Here is a 21,743-nt window from a genome sequence, read left to right on the forward strand (position 1 = left end):
TCAGTACAGTTTGGTATCACTACCTTCATGCTAAGGGACCAGCTATTTCACCCATCATTGCTTTTGCACATAAGCTCCAATGTCAATATGTTTTGTAATATCTTTCTATGCACACTTCCCGGCTCACTGCAGCCTCAACCTCCCAGACTCAAGTGAATCTCCCACCTCAGCCTGCTAGCTGGTACTATGGGCATGCACTACCATACCTGGCTGATTTTTGTATTTTTTGTAGCGATGGGGTCTCACCATGCTGCCTAGGCTGGTCTTGAGCTCCTGGGTATTCAAGCCATCCACCTGCCTTGGCCTCCCAAAGTGCTGGGTACAGGTGTGAGCTGTCTGACCATATATTTCTGTTGTAATTTCATTGATCATGATTTATTGTGTTCAGTTATCTTTTGATATTTAATTTTTAAAGCAAGTAACATTCACAGACAAGTCAAGAAGCATTAAATGAAATATTATGATTTATTATGAACAGAGAGCTGAAAATCATACACAGTGAGTATAGAACTCAAGCAAAATATGTTAAGGAGATTTGTTGAAGCAATAACTGCTGATATTATTTAGTAGCATAAGGAAATGACTCAAATATGGAGACAAGTAAACTATATTTTAATTTTCTCTCTCATGCCCCAAATTTAATTTACTATCAAGTTTTGTCAATCTTACCTCCCAAAAATATCAAATTTCTCTATTTTGTTTCCCCCACACAGCCTCTACCTGTCTAAGCTGTCAGAATATTTTATCACAGTATCTGATTGATATTGAGATAAAGTATCATTTTCTACTAAGCAACCAGTGATCTTTTTATAAGAGCTAATCTCAAATCAATGTAATTTTATCACGAATCTAATCTTCTCCTCTTACAAACTTCCCAGTAGTAGCCACTATTTAGGATTTTAAAAAATCTAATTTCCTTACCATAATTTATCAAGCCTTTGCTTATCTCACCAATCTCACCTTGTGTCTCTTTCATTCTTGAACATTAATAACCATCCACAGTGGTCTCTTTATTCCTCAAACATGAATATGCCAAGTTTTTTTCCACTTCAGGACTTTCACATATACTATTCTCTCAGCTTATAATGTCCCTCCTCTCATTCTGATCTGGGCTAACTCCTACTCATCTGTCAGGTCTTAGCTGAAATATTACTACTTTAGAGAGGCCTTACCTGCCATCCACTCCCAATCTCAATTGGGTCTCTGTATTATACTGTCATAACACTGTCAGAGAGCATACCTCAGTTTGTCAAGCTGCTTAATATTTATCTCTCTACTTTTCCCTAAGTTCTATGAAGTCATAAGCTGTGTCTCATTTGTTCACCAATGAATCTATTGAATCTAGAACAGTACTTCAGGTTAAATACAAATTATAGGAGGCTATTGTTTTGGACTAAGTTCCTGCACTAGGCCCCCACAGATCAGACTAAAAATCAAAATGGAGTCACCTATGATAAAGTTTCACATCACCAAACCTAAACTAGATTATTATCTTACCTTCCAAGAATTAAGAGAGAGATATGAGGGGGTCTCCAAAAAGTTCATGAAAAATGTGTATTATAAACAAACAAAAAAACAAAAAAACTGGCTGAGTGCAGTGGCTCATACCTCTAGTCCCAGCACTTTGGAAGGCCGAGGCAGGTGGATGGCTTGAGCCCAGGAGTCAAGACCAGCCTGGGCAACATGGTGAGACATGTTGCCCATGGCTAATACAAAAATTAGCCAGGCATGGTGGCACGTGCCTGTAGTCCCAGCTACTTGGGAGGCTGAGGCGGGAAGATTGCTTGAGCTCAGAAGGCAGAGGTTGCAGTGAGCTGTGATCACACCACTGCACTCCAACCTAGGCGACAGAGGAAGAACCTGTCTCAACAAACAAAACAAAAAAAAATCCCAAAACTATAGAGGTCAACTTTTTTTTCAACAAAATAAGCTTATATTAACTTGTTATAACATGCCTGGACAGAGTCTAGTTTGAGGCACTGAGAAGAATAAAACATCAGTTTGTAAAGAGCCCCTATCAGAACAATGTGAATTCTGCTAAAGTTGAAGCAAGAACAAACACCAAATTTATGATGAAGCTTAGATGGAAGGATAGTGAAATCACTGATGCTTTACAAGAAGTTTATGGGGATGTTGCTCCAAATAAATCAGCAGTTTACAAACAGATAACTTATTTGAAGAAGGGACAAGATGATGTTGAAGATGAAGCCCACAGCATTAGACCATCCACATCAATTTGGGAGGAAAAAGTTAATCTTGGTCATGCCCTGATTGAAGAGGACTGATGATTAACAGCACAAACAATAGCCAACACCGTAAACATTTCAACTGGTTCAGCGTACAAATTTTTGAGACAGAGCCTTGCTCTGTCACCCAGGCTGGAGTGTGGTGGTGTGATCTTGGCTCACTGCAACCTCTGCCTCTGAGGTTCAAGCAGTTCTCATGCCTCCACCTCCCAAGTAGCTGGGACCACAGGCGTGCGCCACCATGCTCAGCTACTTTTTGTATTTTTAGTAGAGACGGCGTTTCACCATGTTGACCAGGCTGGTCTGAAACTCCTTGGCTCAAGTGATCTGCCCCCCTCAGCCTCCCAAAGTACTGGGTTTACAGGCGTGAGCCACTGAGCCTGGGGGATTGTTTCATTCTTAAGCAATTGGAATCACAGTTTCACGTAGTCGGAATAATTATAAGTTGGTCTCACCTAGTTGTCAGTGTAGGTCCTAAAGCCCCTTTAGTTTGAATGATGAGAATATTTATCCTGATTCGATACTAGCTATTAGTAGCAGCTCTGGTGTCCTATCTTTGTTTTTCCAGCTCCTAGCATTTGACCTGAGTCAATCAGTAGACAAAGTTTACGGATTGTGTAGCTGATGTCTCTGCCCCACCATGTGGTGGAGCTTGGAATTAAATTTGCTTTATTTCAGAAGGTGGATCTGCTGATTAAAAACAAGCACAAGGAATATAATGAGGGTAAATCAGAGTAAAACCTGGAATTCTAACTGCTTCCTTATACCTACTTTATTCCAAACAAAGATGAAATTAAAAATTTTATAAATACATATTTTAATATTTCCTTCCTGCCCACCAGGATACAGTTCTCGAATACACTCCTCCCACTGTGGAGACACTGACCAAGAGAAATTCTCACACATATGCCTGAAGAAAAGGTGCATACAACAATGTTCATGGCTGGGCACGGTGGCTCATCCCTGTAATCCCAGCATTTTGGGAGGCTGAGGTGGGCGGAGCACCTGAGGTCAGGAGTTCGAGACCAACCTGACCAACATGGTGAAACCTCATTTCTACTAAAACCACAAAATTAGCCGGGTGTGGTGGTGGGCGCCTGTAATCCCAGCCACTCCAGAGGCTGAGGCAGGAGAATTGTTTAAACCTGGGAGGCGGAGCCTGCAGTGAGCCGAGATGGTGCCATTGCACTCTAGCCTGGGCAACAAGAGCAAAACTCTGTCCAAAAAAAAGCAAACAAACAAACAAACAAACAAACAAAAAAATGCAATGTTCACTGAGGCAACTTTTTTTTTTTTTTTAAGACAGAGGCTTACTCTGTCTGTCACCCAGGCTGGAGTGAAGTGGCACAATCACAGCTCACTGAAGCCTGGACCTCCCAGGCTCAAGCCATCCTCCTACCTCAACCTCCCAAGTAGTTGGGACTACAGGCACGCACCACCATGCCCGGCTAATTTTTGTATTTTTTGTTGAGACGGGGTTTCGGATGTTGCCCTGGCTGGTCTCCAACTCCCAATCTCAAGCGATCCGCCTGCCTCAGCCTGCCAAAGTGCTGGCACTACAGGCGTAAGCCACTGTGCTGGGTCTGAGACAACTGTTTTTAACAGTGAAAACATTGGGAGCAGCCTCCCTGTCCATTAATAGGTAAATGGGTAATCTGTAATATTCATTCAATAGAATATGTTTACTAAATGGAACATGTTATGGCAGGTAAAAATAACTGGATGAGAGCTACCTGAATCACAATGGGTAAATCTCAAAAACATCACTAAGGAGAAAGTCAAGTTGTAGCATATGTAATGCATGAGACCACTTAAAAATATGAGCATTTTGAGACCGTGCTGGGTTGCCGCCGCCGCTGCAGCCATCGTGCCAGCACCTCGGGTCTCCGCGAGGCCGGGTGACCGTCCAGAGTGGGAGACAAGCCAATTTGGGAGCAGATAGGATCCAGCTTCATTCCACATTACTACAAGTTATTTGATAACGATAGAACCCAACTAGGCGCAATTTACATTGACGCATCATGCCTTACGTGGGAAGGACAACAGTTCCAGGGGAAAGCTGCCATTGTGGAGAAGTTGTCTAACCTTCGGTTCCAGAAAATCCAGCACAGCATCATCGCGCAGGACCATCAGTTCACGCCGCATAGCTGCGTCATCAACATGGTTGTGGGCCAGCTTAAGGCGGATAAAGACCCCCATCATGGGGTTCCACCAGATGTTCCTATTAAAGAACATCAACAATGCTTGGGTTTGCACCAATGACATGTTCAGGCTCGCCCTGCACAACTTCGGCTGACCTCTCAGCAGGCACTCATGCTGTTTCTTCCTCCCTCCTCTCCCCAGTGCTATTCCCACTCCTCCAGATGCTCCAAATATCATGCACAAATGAGCAGGGCCGCGGCGGGAGTGGGCGCAGTGCGCTGCTGCCGCCGAGGTGTTGTGCATGATGTTTGGACGCTAGACTAGTTGCCTCTGACTGGAGAAGTTTGTATTGTACGAGCGCATGCCTTGGAAAGACTTAAGTAATGCAAAAGATCGTCCTTTTTTTTTTTTTTTTTAATCTACTGACAAGTTGCTGTAGTAACCCAAAGAAGTGAAGAGAAAGAAGCTGCCTCACCGCCCAGACATTGATTTGTTCAGATGTTTCAATACCTCATGATATAATAAACAACATTTTTCTAAAAATAAAAAATAAAATAAATAAAATGAAAACATGAGCACTTTAAACAGGCCAAACAATACTATATATTATTTTTGGATACATATACAAAAATAGTATGAATAGATGCATGGGTAACCAAAGCACATGGTAACCAAAAACAGGATAATAGTTACTCTGGAAAGGGAAGGAGAGAATTAGGATTGAGAAGCATCGGAAGCAAATGTAAAATGCTAAGATTTGACAGAGCTGAGAGGTAGGTACTGTGTTACATATGCAATGTTCTGAATACCTTTCTCTGTGTTTAAATATTTATGACTTAAAATATTACACAAAACAGACTAGGAAAAAAGTATACCCCAAAGAAGATAGGGGAGGAAAACTAGAAGGAAAATGCCAAAATTACTATATGCCTACTTTGTACCAGAGCAAACCCAGTAGGAGATGGAGTGCTATGGGTTTATCTACCAAGAATTATGACAGGTGTGTTATTGGAGAGAATGACACTGAGCCAAGAGCTAAATTCTTCAAAACGTGAGAGGGAGTGACCCTGGGTTATATAGATGACACCCACATATATACTGTGTGGTATATCCTGATGACAAACTGGCAAATTTTAGGGAAGAGGGAAGCAGGAGCCTCTGGATGGAAAAGGGACAACGAGGAGCATACCCACTCCATGACAAGGCTCAGGAGGAGGGGGAGGGTACAAAGAGAGCAAGGTCCTAAGGGAGAGCCATATTTCCTTTAGAACAAGAATGAGGGAACAGTTCAGGGAAGAGAATGAAGATATAGGAGATTTTGATGATGACTGGCTATGAGTTTCAGAGCTCTACAAATATGTAAATATGAATGGATTAATAAGTGAGACTTAAAATATATTTAATGTTTATATAGGCCCTATGTAAAATGTAAAGTGCTATATAAATGTAAGGCATCCTGGACCTCCCAACTGCATAATAATAATAATATAATAATAATAATAATCATTATTACCCTTTTAACTGCCTTGATTAAGGAAACTTCATTCTGCTTCCATGACTTTATTTTATTTTGTATTTTCTAAATCAACAAAATTATTTTTTAGCCTTATTAACTTTTCCCTATTATGGTTCTTCTCACATTCCCTACAGATCTTTTCTAAAATCTGTTTGAGAGGAGGTGAGAGAAACTCTTGCCTTAGGCAAAATACTCTCATGCAACTCTAATTGCATGATCTCCTATTACTGTCTGCCCTAAAATTAAACTTAATGATGACAGGAATTTTAGAGCTGGAGGAGAACCTAAAGTTAACACACTGCAAACTTCTTATTTTACAACGGATCAGAGATTATGTGGTTTGCCAAACTTTATAATTTGGTTACTAGGAGAACGAGGCTAGAACCCATGCCTCCTCCTTTCCACCTTTCCTGTTTTTCCTGGAACAGCAGAAACAGAAAGCAACCACTAGAGGCGCATTGTATGCCAGTGGTTGCACACAGATTTTTATGTCAGACTACCCAAGTTCAAATCTTAGATCTGTTATGTAGTAGCTGTGTGACTTTGGCTAAGTACTCTAACTGCTCTGTGCCCTGGTTTTTTCATCTATAAAATGGAGGGCATAATAGTATCGACTTCATAAGATTGTTATGAGGATTCAGTGAATTAATGTACTTTAAGCACATAACATAATTGGCACATTGAGTGACCAGAAATCTAATTGTTACCATTTAGCACACACTCTGATAGCTGCTGATATTTAGAGGCCAGGGATTTTACCCACAGCTGTTTTTGTTTGATCTGAAGTTTAAAGAACACAAACAAAGCAAAACAAAAAACATCACTTGAGATAATGTTTATAGTTCTAGATATTTCACATAGATATCCAAATTTCCGGTTTCTCTTTGAAATCAGAAGGTCTGACATTGGTAGGCCAAAATTCTCAGGTAGTAACAATTGGCTGGGGCCAAATGCAGCTGCCCCCTTTAATCCGTACCACTCATGTAAAGCTTACATCTTTTAACGTGAACTGCCTGACCACTGCATTCCTTTGTATTTGCATTTCAGCTTAAGACAACCTCTGCTTTCAAGGAACTCACAATCCAATAGGTGAGATGCATTTACTAAACAATTTACAATATATTGTGATAGGAACAAGTATAAACTTGCAAATTTCAAAATACAGCAGTCAACTGAAGGAACAGGAGTGCTCTGAATGGTAGAGGTGCTGACAGTGATATGTGTTGTCTAAAAAGTGGCTTTGAAAAAGAAAAGGAGAGGAACAGGGTTGTAAAGGAAATAGAATGTGCAAAGACATTGAAATGGGAAACAGCTTGTGTGTTTAGAAACTATAAGGAGTTCAGTTTTGGACAATATTGTAAAATGAGAAAGGGAGAAGTAGGCTGACACTAAATATAATACACATCCCTTATTTTGTATTTTACTCTGTAAGAGATGGGTAGCACTTAGAAGGTTTTCTGTCATTAAATTACAAATCTAGGTCGGGTACAGTGGCTCACACCTGGGAATCTCAGTGCTTTTGGGAGGCTGAGGTGGACAGATTGCTTGAGACTAGAGTTCGAGACCACCCTGGGCTAGACCCTGTCACTAAAAAAGAATGAAAATATTAGCTGGGCATGGTGGCATGTGCCTGTGGTCTCAGGTATTTGGAAGGTTGAGGCGAGATGATTGCTTGTGCCCAGAAGTTTGAGGTTGCTATTGCATTCCAGCTTGGGCGATAGAACGAGGTCCTGTCTCTAAATAAATAGATAGATAATTAAATAAAATTGCAAATTTAACTGCATATCTTTGGAGCTTGTCTTTGAGAATGCAATGCTATACAATCCACAATATTCTATGAACTTTTTTAAATTTTCTCTTTGAGACAGGAGACAGGGTCTCACTCTGTCACCCAGGCTGGAGTGCAGTGGTGCGATGTCGGCTCACTGCAATCTTGACCTCCCAGGTTCAAGCGATTCTCTCACCTCAGCCTCTGGAGATTGGGTTTCACCATATTGGCCAGGCTGGTCTCGAACTCCTGACCTCAAGTGATCCGCTCGCCTCGGCCTCCTAAAGTGTGGGGACTACAGGCGTTAGCCACCCTGCCGGCCTGTACTATCTTTCAATAGCAAATTGCCACTTCAGGAAGAAGAAACTCTGTCGTTATAACGGGTAAAATATAGTTTTAAGATTGGTCTGCAAAGGAAGTTTCCTTATCTGTAAAATGGGAATAACAATGGCACCTAACTCAGGGCTATTAAATTGAGAATTAAACTCACTAAACCCATGTAAAGAGCTTACCAAGATACTTGATACAGAGGATAAATGGTCACTTAATGAGTTATGATACCTATTGAGTCTTCCTTGTTTATGTACCCTTTTTTTGAGAAAGCACATCTCATTAAGTTTGTATTTTTCATTGAAAACTAAAGTTAAATCAGGACTGATGGCATTTTCCGACTGCATTTGGTAAAAAATAAATGCAAAAAATACGAGATTGAAAATGCCAAGATAAAACTGTATTAATTGTGAAAGTTTCAAGAATAATTTAAAGATTTTTGCACAACATAGAAAGTGCAAGTTATCGTCTATAGTTAATAATTAAATAAAACAGTTTATTAGTGGTAGGTAATAAAAGTGCTTAGTAAAAGAGACGGTTCTCCAGTTCCCCAGGCTCAATGAGCAGGCAAAGATCCTTTTAGGCAAAAGACATTTTCACATCTAACAGTAACATCTCTGATGGTCAGGCAGGTCAAACAATCCCTTGGCGGGAAATAGATAAATACAGACTAAATTCGCACAATCTGTTTCTGTTTAGTTTATAAACTGCGATCCAGAGTGTCAGCTTTCGTGCCTTGTGGGACTTGAAGTCCAGAAGGAAGAAGTGATCAGGGCTGCCGAGGCATGGAAGCTTGCAGCCCCTGCAGGGCTGAGCCCTATGAACTACGACTCCCGGCAAGCATCGGAAGGCCGCGTCGTAATTGCGGGCAACCAATCGTACCAGAGCAGGGCAAGCCCCGCCCTCTGGCTCGGTGGACGGCCTCCGCCAATGGCAGAGCTCCCATCGCAGAGCCTGCGGGTTAGGTTGTGAGGCCCGGGCCGGGGGCGGGGAGGAGCCAAGGGGGCGAGCAAGTCGGCGGCTGGGTGGGTCGGGGCGTTCCGCGCGCCCTTCATTGAAGCGGCGGTGGCCGGGCTGGGCGCCGGTAGTGGAAAGCGACGGCGCGGCTGGAAAATGCCGGTCCATTCCCGAGGGGATAAGAAGGAGACCAACCATCACGATGAGATGGAGGTAGACTACGCCGAAAATGAGGGGAGCAGCTCCGAGGACGAGGACGGAGATAGCTCAGGTGCGCGACCCAGCAGGGCTGGGACCCTGAGTCCCCGCGCTCAGCGCGCGACAGGCCGCTCTCCGCACGCCAGGCGGCTGCGTCCTGCTGGGAAAGCGGGGCGGGGACAGAGGGAAGGGGCGGAGACTGGCTCTGGGCCCTGGGCTGCACCCGGACCGGTCGCTGGGCGCTGTCTGGCTCCTGATGGGTCCCGGCGGCGGGGCGGGGCGGGCCTGGGCTTGTCCAGCTCCCGAACGCGGCGCGGTCCTGTCCCCGGTGGTGCTCTGGAGCGACCGGCCCAGGCGGAGAACTTCCCGCAGCAGACAAACTGGAAATGCCTCCTCTCCACAGCCCACCGACCTCTTTCCCTATTTTCACCTTTGCAACCCTCACTTCTCAGCGCGAGTGGGTTGCCGGGACAGAGGGTCGGCTTAGTGATTAACCTCAGTTTGCAAGTCAACTTGCCGGTCAGCACTTTTACATCAGTGTCTTTTCGGGGGCTAACTTGGGAGAGGTCCCGTTCAGTAGCTCCCTGAAGTTTGCAAGACTGAGAGGAAGGGACCAACATTCGGGCTCATTTTGGATCTTCTTATGCTTATAAATTGGCTGAGTTTTGGCAGCGTTGAAAATTCTCCAACTCTCTTCTTCCCTTCAATTTTTTCTAACTTTGGGCTGTTTTAAATTATTTTGGGTGAGGGAGAAGGAGGGCAGATTAACACCACAAATGAATTTTGCAAAATTTTAGGAATGGTTATTCTAAAGTGAAATGGAATTTGTGATTACCGGGATTATTTTCTTTCGATTCAAATGATGGAGATGAGACTGACTTCTTTGTCTTGGCCTAATTTTGGTCATCTAAAGGAAGCATTGATGATAGGTTGATGACAGCCTAGTATCACCCACATGCCCTCTTTTCATGTTTCTCTTGCAAAGCAAATCTCCATGGAAGGATATAATTTCAATCAATAAATCAGCCATCCAAAAATATTTATGAGTGACTTTTTTGTGCAGCACTGGACAGTACTCAATATGAGGGATAAATAGTTGTTATCTGGGCTCACTTAAAGAGCTATGATACGTCACCACTTGATTAAATTGCCAAATGAATGCTTAACTAAATATTGCTGTAGGAATTCAGAGGCAGAGGAAATCGTTTCAATATTGGGTGGTCACAAAGCCTAGCTGAAGAAGGTGGGATTACCTTATCTTGAAGAATGAGTAGAATTTGGGTTGGGGTGGTGGGTATTCCTATAGGGAGAGGAATGTAAGAAAAAGTACAAGGGCCAGAGTTTAGGGCTTATTCAAATGAGCGTGAAAACCTTGGGAGAAGGAGTTGAGCTCGGAAAGGAACAGGAAAGTATAGATGTGAGTGATTTCAAAGAGCGCACAAAACAGGATTGATGAATGCAAGTTTAGGATTGAAGGTAAGAGAAAAACCAAGATACCAGCAAAGTGGTGGTAGCATCAACAGAAATAGAAAAGTGAAAGATTTGAGATGAAGGTGAAAGATAAGAGTATTTCAGACATGTTGCTTTTCTTTTTTTTTCTCTCTTTGAGATGGAGTCTCGGTCTGTTACCCAGGCTGGAGTGCAATGGTGTGATCTTGGCTCACTGCAACCTCCGCCTCCTGGGTTCAAGCAATTCTCCTGCCCTAGCCTCCCGAGTAGCTGTGATTACAGGCGGGTGCCACCACACCAAGATAATTTTTTGTATTTTTAGTAGAGACAGGGTTTCTCCATGTTGGCCAGGCTGGTCTCGAACTCCTGACCTTGTGATCCACCCACCTCAACCTCCCAATGTGCTGGGATTACAGGCATGAGCTACTGTGCCCAGCCTTTTTTTTTTTTTTTTTTTTTTTGAGAAGGAGTTTTGCTCTTGGAACCCAGGCTGGAGTGCAGTGGTGTCATCTTGGCTCACTGCAACCTCCACCTCCAGGGTACAAGCAATTCTCCTGCCTCAGCCTCCCGAGTAGCTGGGATTACAGGTGCCTACCACCATGCCTGGCTAATTTTTTGTATTTTTAGTAGAGATGGGGTTTCACCATGTTGGTCAGGCTGGTCTTGAACTCCTGCCAGGTGATCCACCAGCCTCAGCCTCCCAAAGTGCTGGGATTACAGGTGTGAGCCACCGTGCCTAGCCAGACATGTTGGGTTTTTTGTTTTTTGTTTTTTGTTTTTGAGACAGAGTCTCTGTCGCCCAGGCCGAAGTGCAGTGGCGTGATCTCAGCTCACTGCAACCTCCGCCTCTGGGGTTCAAGCGATTCTCCTACCTCAGCCTCCCCACTAGCTAGGATTACGGGCATGCGCCACCATGCTCAGATAATTTTTGTGTTTCACCGTGTTGGCCAGGATGGTCTCGAACTCCTGACCTCAGGTGATCTGCCTGCCTCGGCCTCCCCAAGTGTTAGGATGACAGGTGTGAGCCACTGTGCCTGGCCGATGTGTTGCTTTTGGAGTGATGGCAGTATGTTTAAGAATGCCCAACTGATAAATGGAAATGTGACATTGGAACTTGCCTGATATGGAAAGGGGAGAATAATTTGTAAGTCATCTGCCCTGCCATGAAAGTAGGTGAGATTTCAAAAGCGGGGAATATAGAGAAAGGAGAACATCTAGACTGTATGGGAATATATTTCTTTTTTTTTTCTTTTTTTTTGAGACAGTCTTGCTCTGTCACCCAGGCTGGAGTGCAGTGGCACGATCTTGGCTCGCTGCAACCCCTGCCTCCTGGGTTAAAGTGATTCTCCAGCCTCAGCCTCCTGAGTAGCTGGGATTACAGGCATCCTCCATCACACCCGGCTAATTTTTGTGTTTTTAATAGAGATGGGGTTTTGCCACGTTGGCCAGGATGGTCTTGAATTCCTGACTTCAAGTGATCCACCCGCCTCTGCCTCCCAAAGTGCTGGGATTACAGGCGTGAGCCACCGCACTTGGCCTGTTTGTGAATATGTTTCTTAGATCTATAAAGTATTTTGTCTTCAAATGTTCTTGCATTTATGATAGGAGCAAGGATCTCATAAAATTCTATTTGTTAAAATTCTCCCCCTATAATTTTTATGTTGACTGTTGTGATTTTTAACTTTTAAAAATTCCATCCCAAAAAATAATGGACAACTTAATTTTTGAAGAATGTGATAATAATTTGAACTGCAAGTCAAAATTTTAAGTGCAAAGAAATTGTTTAAATAAATTTTGCAGTTTGCTTCTGTTAAAGCATCTCTGTTCTACCATATGTCTTTCATGTTAAACTTTCACAGTGTTTTCTTCTCAAATGTTGGTACTGAGCAAATTCTAAGGCTACAGAAAAGCCTCTCCTATCCAGAGACCTTGGATAGTGAGTCATCTTGAGGGACCAAGTTTTAAGTAGCCAAGAAGTAAGCAATCAAAAGCTAGAAATATTTTTAATCTGTTTTAGAAAATTAGAAAAAAATGAGTCATAGCCTTCCTTGTTATATAAAAATAATTGAACGTGATTTAACTCTTTCTCATAGTTTGACTTTTATTTGATGAAGATCAAGATGCAGATCATTTTGTGCTTCAGTTATTTTGATGAATGAATATATGTGATGGGAACATAGAAAATGTGGACTATAGGACAGACCTGGTAATTAACAGTTGCTTTCCTTAAAAAATTTGTATTTTCCTTCTCATTTGCCTCTTTCTCACTGATAGTAATAGGGGGAGACGGAACAAGGGAACGTAGGAATGACAGACCAGGAGAGCCTGTGGTAAACATAATAAGATTAGTTTTCTTTTTTCTTTTTCTTTTTTTTTTCTTTTTTTGAGATGGAGTTTCACTCTTGTTGCCCAGGCTAGAGTGCAATGGCACGATGTTGGCTCACCACAACCTCCATCTCCTGGGTTCAAGCGATTCTGCTGCCTCAACCTCCCAAGTAGCTGGGATTACAGGCGTGTGCCACCACGCCCAGCTAATTTTGTATTTTTAGTAGAGACAGGGTTTCTGCATGTTGGTCAGGCTGGTCTCGAACTCCTGACCTCAGGTGATCTGCCTGCCTTGGCCTCCCAAAGTGCTGGGATTACAGACGTGAGCCACCATGTCTGGCCTTTCTTTCACTTTTCTTTTCTTTATTTTTGAGACAGGGTCTCTGTTGCCCAGGCTGGTGCAATCTGGGCTCACTGCAACCTCTGCCTCTCAAGCTCAAATGATCCTCCCACTTCAGTCTCTTGAGTAGTTGGGATTACAGGCATCCACCACTATGTCTGGCTAATTTTTGTATTTTTAGTAGAGATGGGGTTTCACCATGTTGCCCAGGCTGGTCTTGAACTTTGGAGCTCAAGCAGTCCTCCGGCCTCAGCCTCCCAAAGTGCTGGGATTATAGGCATGAGCCACCACGCCCGGCCACTTTTCTTTTTTTATGTGACAGGCAAATCAGCCATGTGAGCAGTTCTGAAAGAAGAATCCCAAAAATGTTTTTGAGCAATGTTAGCCTTTAAAGGACACAGTCATTTTGGTGCTACATTCTGGTGAGTTGGTGGAAAACAAACCAAAAGTGGGCTAATTACTTTATAGTCATAGCTTATAGTCAGTCCTTTAAAGTGATTTAAAAATGAATAAAAGTAAGAGGGTCTAGAGACCAGTATAGTTTTATATACTCATCTGTATTTTAGATTAAATCTATAGTGGATTTTTTTTTTTTTTTTTTTAGACTAGGTCACTCTGTCACCCAGGGTGGAGTGCAGTGTCACAATCATGGCTTACTGCAGCCTCCAACTCCTGGGCTCAGGCGATCCTCCTGCCTCAGCCTCCTGGTAGGTGAGACTACAGGCTCATGGTACCGTGCCCAGCTAATATTTTTATATTTTGTAGAGATGGGGTCTTCCTAAGTTGCCTGGGCTGATCTTGAACTCCTGGGCTCAATCTGTCCTCCTGCCTTGGCCTTCCAAACTGCTGGAATTAGAGGCATGAGCCACCATGCCCAGCAGAAATTATTATTTTTGATAAATGTTGTTTATTTTCTTTTAAGGCTTAATATAGGTCTTCCCTTCATATTACAGTTTTTCTTCCTATTTGAATTACGTTCAGATATATTTGAGATGTTCAGATAAATTTGAAAATTAAGTTTATCTTTTATATTTGCCTTTTTATTAACAGAAATGGATGATGAAGACTGTGAGAGAAGAAGAATGGAATGTTTGGATGAAATGTCCAATCTTGAAAAACAGTTTACCGATCTCAAAGATCAGTAAGTAGTGACTTTAGAAGGCCATTGTCACTGAATCTCAACCTTGTCACTTGTATACTAGCACAAGAGCAACTAGATTCAGTTTCAGCTGTTTTCCCTTTTGTATTTTATGAGACTGACCAATTTGAAAGAGGCTTCAGCTATTGTTTGTCTACTAAAGACCTCATTAACTAGACAGAGGGTTTGGAGGCAGGGGTTTTTTGTGGGCTTGAACCCAGGAGTTGAGACCAGCCTGGGCAACATCGGAAGACCTGGTCTCCACAAAATATTTAAAAATTAGCTGGACGTGGTGGTACGTGCCTGTGGTCCCAGCTACTTGGGAGGTTAAGGCAGGTGGATCGATTGAGCCCAGGAGGTCAAGGCTGCAGTGAGCTGTGCTCGTGCCATTGCACTGCAGCCTGGGCGACAGAGTAAGACACTGTCTTAAAAAAAAAAAAAAAAAATTGGTTCTGTCCTGCAGGATTATTGCCAAAAATAAACATTGAGTTGTATCATACTCTAAACATATTGGTGTGACAGCTGGCAAATTAGAGTATTTGTAAGTGGCCTGTAACAGGGACCTCCTGCCCCATTTTTGAGTTCCTTGTTCATTGAGCAACTAATTTTGTTATGGCTTCTTCATTTGTAGTTGAGACAAACTTAGTATGTCAGGTCATAAAGACATTGGTTTTACCTTTATTAGTCTACTTCCTCTTTGTTCTTTTAAAAAATTAAGTAGGCTGGGCCGGGCGCGGTGGCTCACGCCTGTAATCCCAGCACTTTGGGAGGCTGAGGTGGGTGGATCACGTGGTCAGGAGATCGAGACCATCCTGGCTAACGTGGTGAAACCCCGTCTCTACTAAAAAATACAAAAAAAAAAAAAAAAAAAGTCCCAGCTACTCGGGAGGCTGAGGCAGGAGAATGGCATGAATCCAGGAGGCAGAGCTTGCAGTGAGCGAGATCACGCCACTGCACTCCAGCCTGGGTGTTAAGGAGGCTGAATATGGTAATACTGACTCCTTTTCAGGAAAGGTAGAGAGAAGCTAAGTAATTATTTATTTTGACAACTGGTAATGTCTATTCAAAATGATTTCTTTGTTTCTTTTAAACTCAGTGTTTAAATGACCTTTTCTCTTAGAATTGGTTTTATTGTTCTGTGGTTAAAACAAAAACACACATTAGTAGTGCCAAAAAGTAGTTATTTCAATTTTATTTTTTGTATTGGGAATTGACCATTAAAGAGTGATAGATAGGTATCTGTTTTGTGATTATGTGCATAAAGTCAAATGATGTAACTGAGTTCTCTGCTTGAGATCAAGGCAAAAATACATTTGATAGATTATTAGAATATAAATGATATTGGGAACAAATAATGTATAGAAATGGCAAATTGTTAGCCTTTGTTGAGATTTTTAAATTAACATATTAATTTTTGCTTTGTTAAGACTTTATAAAGAACGATTAAGTCAGGTGGATGCAAAACTACAAGAAGTCATAGCTGGAAAAGCACCAGAATACTTGGAACCGCTGGCAACTTTACAGGAAAATATGCAAATTCGTACAAAGGTAGCAGGTAGGAAAGTGAAGAATCTTTTCCATATGTAGAATGTAAACTCTTCAATAGCTTTAAAAGGTGTTTATCAAGTAAGTGTTTTATGTTGATGGGATTACAAGCATATTTACATCGACCAGAATATTTTACTTTTAGTTAGCCCACAGTTATTGTATTTATTAAATACCTCTTGCTTTGCTCTGCTGCTGTGGGAGATTTAAAAAAAAAAAGCCCTCAAGTTGCTTACAGTGTTGTTGAGAAGATAGTTCCACATGTGGTGATACAACTGGAAACCGTGATACTTTCATTAAGAGAGACTGTTACTATCACACTTTAATTCCCTATTAGATTAAGTGCTCTTGGCATTTTTTTATATGTAAAAGTGATAGGATTTTTTTTAATTTATAAAAAATTTTAAAAATGTTTGATCAGGATATTATAGAACAGGAAACTTGCCTTAAACTAGATAATTTAATTTTTCTTTTTTACTTTGATAAGTTTGGTTACTCATTTGTGGCTACAAATAAACAAAGATGCACTATATTTGTATGGTTACATTTCAGTCTTGTGTTTGTAAATGGGATCCAGCCTCAGTATCATGTCCTAGCACTCATAATCAAGGGATATATATGATTTTTCATAGTCAAAAACTAAACTTTAATTAGTGGAGATGCTGGTTGCTTTTCCTCTTATGTGGCACTAATTGACCCTTATGTTCCTGTTAGATAACACCTAAGTCATTGTTGATAATAAGTTCTTTTTACTAAGCCCTCCTTTAACCAAATTTTATTTTTGAGTGCTTAATATTATGTAGATGATATGATACTCTTCACTGCTATCTTTACATATTGACTTAACATACCCTTAGAAGTAAAAATATCCCTAATTTTCTTTGTTCTTTTAGGTTACATGGATGATCAGGAAATATTACTTGAGTCGATTATTTACTTTTCTACTCTGGCCTCTTTTATATTTTGATTTTGCAGAGTAGTGCGTGTGAATGTGTTGCTGATGACGTAGTTCCAGATATCTGTCTCTTGCCTTTACTATACAAAGAGAGATAATTACATTTCTAGGGCCAACTATGGCATAAAGCTTAGAATACATATCCAGAGCTCTTTGTGTTCCGTTTTTATAGTGACATATTTGCATGGCCATGTTACCTATTTTGTACTATTGTCCTGTTAGGGTCTAAGTTAAACTATCTTGGGTATCCATCCTCTAGATAAAGTCCTGTCAGGAGCACTCCAGACATAATTGATTTTATTATATCAGTTTATATACATTTACTCCTCATGGAAGCTTTGGATTGAAAATAATAGTTAAAAAAAAAGTGGTTTTGGTGGGGTATAGTATCTAGCCGTTACTCTGAATGTATGTGATTGATGACACCAGAGTTTATTGTCTCCGTTTCTATTTTGAGAAACTTGAGAGATTGTTTTTCACAGGAAAAGAGTTTTATTTTCATTTTGATCATTCTGTATCAAACATTTAGGAGTAATCTTTAGAAGAATAGATTAAGAACAAAAACTAGCAGTACAGTTTCTTTCTAGCTCTTATAATTTCTAATCTTTTTGGATATATATTTTAAGTGAGCCTTTTTATTTTTAGTCTTTAAAGACAAAGTTAGACTCACTTTTCAATTTTTTCTTGATCCATCTTATTAAATACAGTGAGGACAGAATTCCTGTAGGGAAGTGATAATGGAACTCCTCATTGCTAACATAATCAGAGTAATTGTGTTTGGTTGCAGGAATCTATAGAGAGCTCTGCTTAGAATCTGTAAAGAACAAATATGAATGTGAAATTCAAGCTTCTCGCCAGCATTGTGAGGTACTGTCATTTTGCATAACTTTTAAGCTAAATTCATCTCTTCAAGCCTTTTCTGAGTATAGTAGTTAAAAAAGTAAACTAAGTAAAACAAAATTAAATAGTACTTTAGCTCATCATTTGTGTATAATTAAAAAAAAGAATAGAGTTGCATTGGAAGCTGTATTGGAGATAGGACACAAAGAAAGGACCATAAAAAAAAAAAATGAGATAATTTTAGAAGTTTTGCAGCTGTTACTTTAAAAAGACTTTGCAACGATTATGTCACCTGGCATTACTGAAAATATTAGTATAATTAGTATAGTGTGGATTAGATTTACAAAATATACACTCAATGATGCAGTTAGGATGTTGGGCTATAGAATTAGTTTCTGTCTGTCTAGACCTATTTCCACATCTTTGGGCAGAATTCTCTATTTATGGGAAAAAAATAGGTGTATTTTTCTGTATGTTCTGTTTATTTTGCATTTAACCCATTTATGCTGAAGGTTGCAATTTTTATGTGTGTGTGAAAAATCAGATCTTGGTGATGACCTTGAACAGTAGGATATAAATAACTCCCACAAGCTTAACATTCCAGTAATGGAACACTAGGCATAAATGGGTTAAAAATATTTATAGCATTTAAAAAACATAGTGCCCACCAGGCATGGCGGCTCACACCTGTAATCTCAAGAGTTTAGGAGGCTGAGGCGAGAGGATTGCTTGAGCTCAGGAAGTCAAGACCAGTCTGGGCAACATGGTGAGACCCCTACCTCTACAAAAAAATAGAAAAATTAGCTGGGCATGGTGGCAGGTGGCTGTAGTCCTAGCTACTCAGGAGGCTGAGGTAAGGGGATTGCTTGACCTTGGGAGGTTGAGGCTGCAGTGAGCTGTGATTGTGCCACTGCTCTGCAGCCTGGGTAATGGAGTGTCACCCTGTCTCAGAAATAACAACTACAACAACAACAAACAAAAAAAACCCATAGTGCCCATTTTGCAGATAACTTTTTATCAAATCTAGACAAGATTATAGATATACAGGTAGAAATAAGAGGACAAGTTCTATAACGATTCTTCTGTCACTTTAATTGTGCCGTAAACTAAGAGTAGTTAGGTATAAAAATGATAGAGCTCATTGTTTCATTTTCATAATTATAACTGAGATTGATTATCTTTTTGGCGTTTACTAGCTGCTTGGATATTTTTCCTGAGAAGTGCCTATTTGTATTTCTTGCCTTTTTGTTGGCTTTTAATCTTTTCCTCATTGACTATGTAAGTTCTTTATATATTCTGGCTATAAATGCTTTGCTGGTTATATGCTTTGCAAATCTTTTTGCCCAGGTGGTACGATGTTTTCACTCTTTCTGATGACTTGCTGCAAAGAAGTTTTACATTTTAATGTAGTTGAATTTATTATCTTTTTATTTATGGGATGTGTTTTGTTTTCTTTTGTTTTGAGACAGGGTGTCACTGTCACTTAGGCTGGAGTGCAGTGGCATGATCATGGCTCACTGCAGCCTCTACTCCCCCGGCCTCAAGCCATCCTCCTGCCTCAGCCTCCTGAGTAGCTGGGACTACAGATGCATGCCATCACACTCAGCTAATTTTTAAAATTTTTTGTAGAGAAGGGGTTCCACTATGTTGCCCAGGCTGATCTCAAACTCCTGGGCTCAAGCAGTCCTCCTGCCTTGGCCTCCCGAAGTGTTGAGATTACAAGTGTGAGCCAAGGATGTGCTTTTTGTGTCTTCCTGTTTTGAGGTAAAAAGATGTATTTTCCTTTAAAAGTTGAAATTTTGCTTTCAATATTTAGATTGCAAAACTACCTTTAATTAGTTTTTGTGTATGGTATAAAGTATGGTTCTAGGCCGGGTGTGGTGGCTCATGCCTGTAATCCCAGGACTTGGGGAGGCCAAGGCGGGCAGATCACCTGATGGCCATTTTCACGATATCGATTCTTCCTATTCATGAGCATGGAATGTTTTCCCATTTGTTTGTGTCCTCTCTTATTATCCCTTGTAAGTTGTATTCCTAGGTATTTTAATCTCTTTGTAGCATTTGTAAATGGGAGTTCACTCATGATTTGGCTCTCTGTTTGTCAGGAGTTCAAGACCAGCCTGACCAATATGATGAAACCCTGTTTCTACTAAAAATACAAAAATTAGCTGGGCGTGGCATGCGCCTGTAATCCCAGCTACTTGGGAGTCTGAGACAGGAGAATCGCTTGAATCCAGGAGGCAGGGGTTGCAGTGAGCTGAGATCGTGCCATTGCACTCCAGCCTGGGCAACAACAGCAAAACTCTGGTTAAAAAAAAAAAAAGAAAAAGTAAGGTTCTAATTTTATTTTTTTTTGTATATGGATAGGTAATGTCAACACTATTTATTACATACACCCTTGTTTTCCCCACAACTCAGCAATTTTCTCTCTTTTGTATATCAAATGCCCATATATGAGCTGGCCTGTTAATAACCTTTTTCATTTGTTCCATATGTTTCATTTGTTCTCTTTGGCTATTTCTGCACCAATATCACAGTATCTTTTTCTATTGCTTTTAGTCTAGTAAGTCTTGATAACTCTGTGACTTGATACTCTTACTTTGCTCTTTTTCTTCTTTTTTTTGAGGCAAGTTCTTACTCAGTTGTCCAGGCTGGAGTGCGGTGGTGTGATCCTGGCTCACTGCATCCTCTGCCTTCCGAGTTCAAGTGATTCTTCTGCCTCAGCCTCCCAAGCAGCTGGGACTAGGCATGTGCCACCATGCCTGGGTAATTTTTTTTTTTTTTGTATTTTTAGTAGAGACGAAGTTTCACCATGTTGGCCAAGCTGCTCTCGAACTCCTGACTTCAGGTGATCTGCCCGCCTTGACCTAAAATGCTGGGATTACAGGCCTAAGCCACCATGTCTGGCCCCAATTTTAATTAAAAAAAAATTCTTTTTAAAAAAATTATACTTCAGGTTCTAGGATACATGTGCAGAATGTGCAGGTTTGGTACATAGGTATACCTGTGCCATGGTGGTTTGCTGCATCCATCAACCCATCATCTACATTAGGTATTTCTTCTGATGCTATTCCTCCCCTAGCCCTCCACCCTCCGACAGGCCTCGGTGTGTGATGTTCCCCTCCCTGTGTCCATGTGTTCTCATTGTTCAACTCCCACTTAAGAGTGAGAACATGTGGTGTTTGATTTTCTGTTCCTGTGTTAGTTTGCTAAGTATGATGGTTTCCAGCTTCATCCATGTCCCTGCAAAGGACATGAACTCATCCTTTTCTATGACTGCATAGTATTCCATGGTGTATATGTGCCACATTTTCTTTATCCAGTCTTTCATTGATGGGCATTTGGGTTGGTTCCAAGTCTTTGTTATTGTGAACAGTGCCGCAATAAACATACATGTGCATGTGTCTTTATAGTAGAATGATTTATAATCCTTTGGGTGTATACCCAGTAATGGGATTCCTGGGTCAAGTGGTATTTCTGGTTCTAGATGCTTGAGGAATTGCCATACTGTCTTCTACAATGTTTGAACTAATTTATACTCCCACCAACAGTGTAAAAGCTTTCCTATTTCTCCACATCCTCTCCAGCATCTGTTGTTTCCTGACTTTTTAATGATCACCATTCTAACTGGTGTGAGACGGTATCTCATTGTGGTTTTGATTTGCATGTCTCTAATGACCAGTGATGATGAGCTTTTTTTCATATGTTTGTTGGCTGCATAAATGTCTTCTTTTGAGAAGTGTCTGTTCATATCCTTTGCCCACTTTTTGATGGGGTTGTTTTCTACTTGTAAATTTGTTTACGTTGCTTGTAGATTCTGGATATTAGCCCTTCGTCAGATGGATAGATTGCAAAAATTTTCTCCCATTCTGTAGGCTGCCTGTTCACTCTGATGATAGTTTCTTTTGCTTTGCAGAAGCTCTTTAGTTTAATTAGATCCCATTTGTCAATTTTGGCTTTTGTTGCCATTGCTTTTGGTGTTTTCATCATGAAG

General features: G+C 41.0%; 1 protein-coding gene and 1 pseudogene across 1 annotated transcript in view; both read left to right on the forward strand.

Moving 5' to 3' along the window:
* The first annotated feature begins 2,870 nt into the window (after positions 1–2,870).
* Positions 2,871–4,561, forward strand: LOC116484712 (nuclear transport factor 2-like; annotated as a pseudogene).
* A 4,614-nt stretch (positions 4,562–9,175) lies between these two features.
* The window catches only part of BRMS1L (BRMS1 like transcriptional repressor), a 163,198-nt gene continuing 150,630 nt past the window's right edge, over positions 9,176–21,743 (forward strand). The window contains exons 1-5 of the mRNA XM_032134940.2: positions 9,176–9,230; positions 12,700–12,812; positions 14,322–14,412; positions 15,837–15,964; positions 17,697–17,776. Of these exons, the coding sequence (XP_031990831.1) occupies positions 14,324–14,412; positions 15,837–15,964; positions 17,697–17,776 (297 nt within the window). The 5' untranslated portion in view covers positions 9,176–9,230; positions 12,700–12,812; positions 14,322–14,323. The remainder of the gene's footprint in view (positions 9,231–12,699; positions 12,813–14,321; positions 14,413–15,836; positions 15,965–17,696; positions 17,777–21,743) is intronic.

This window comes from Hylobates moloch, unplaced genomic scaffold (assembly GCF_009828535.3).
Source record: "Hylobates moloch isolate HMO894 unplaced genomic scaffold, HMol_V3 SCAFFOLD_16, whole genome shotgun sequence".
NCBI classification, from domain to species: domain Eukaryota; kingdom Metazoa; phylum Chordata; class Mammalia; order Primates; family Hylobatidae; genus Hylobates; species Hylobates moloch.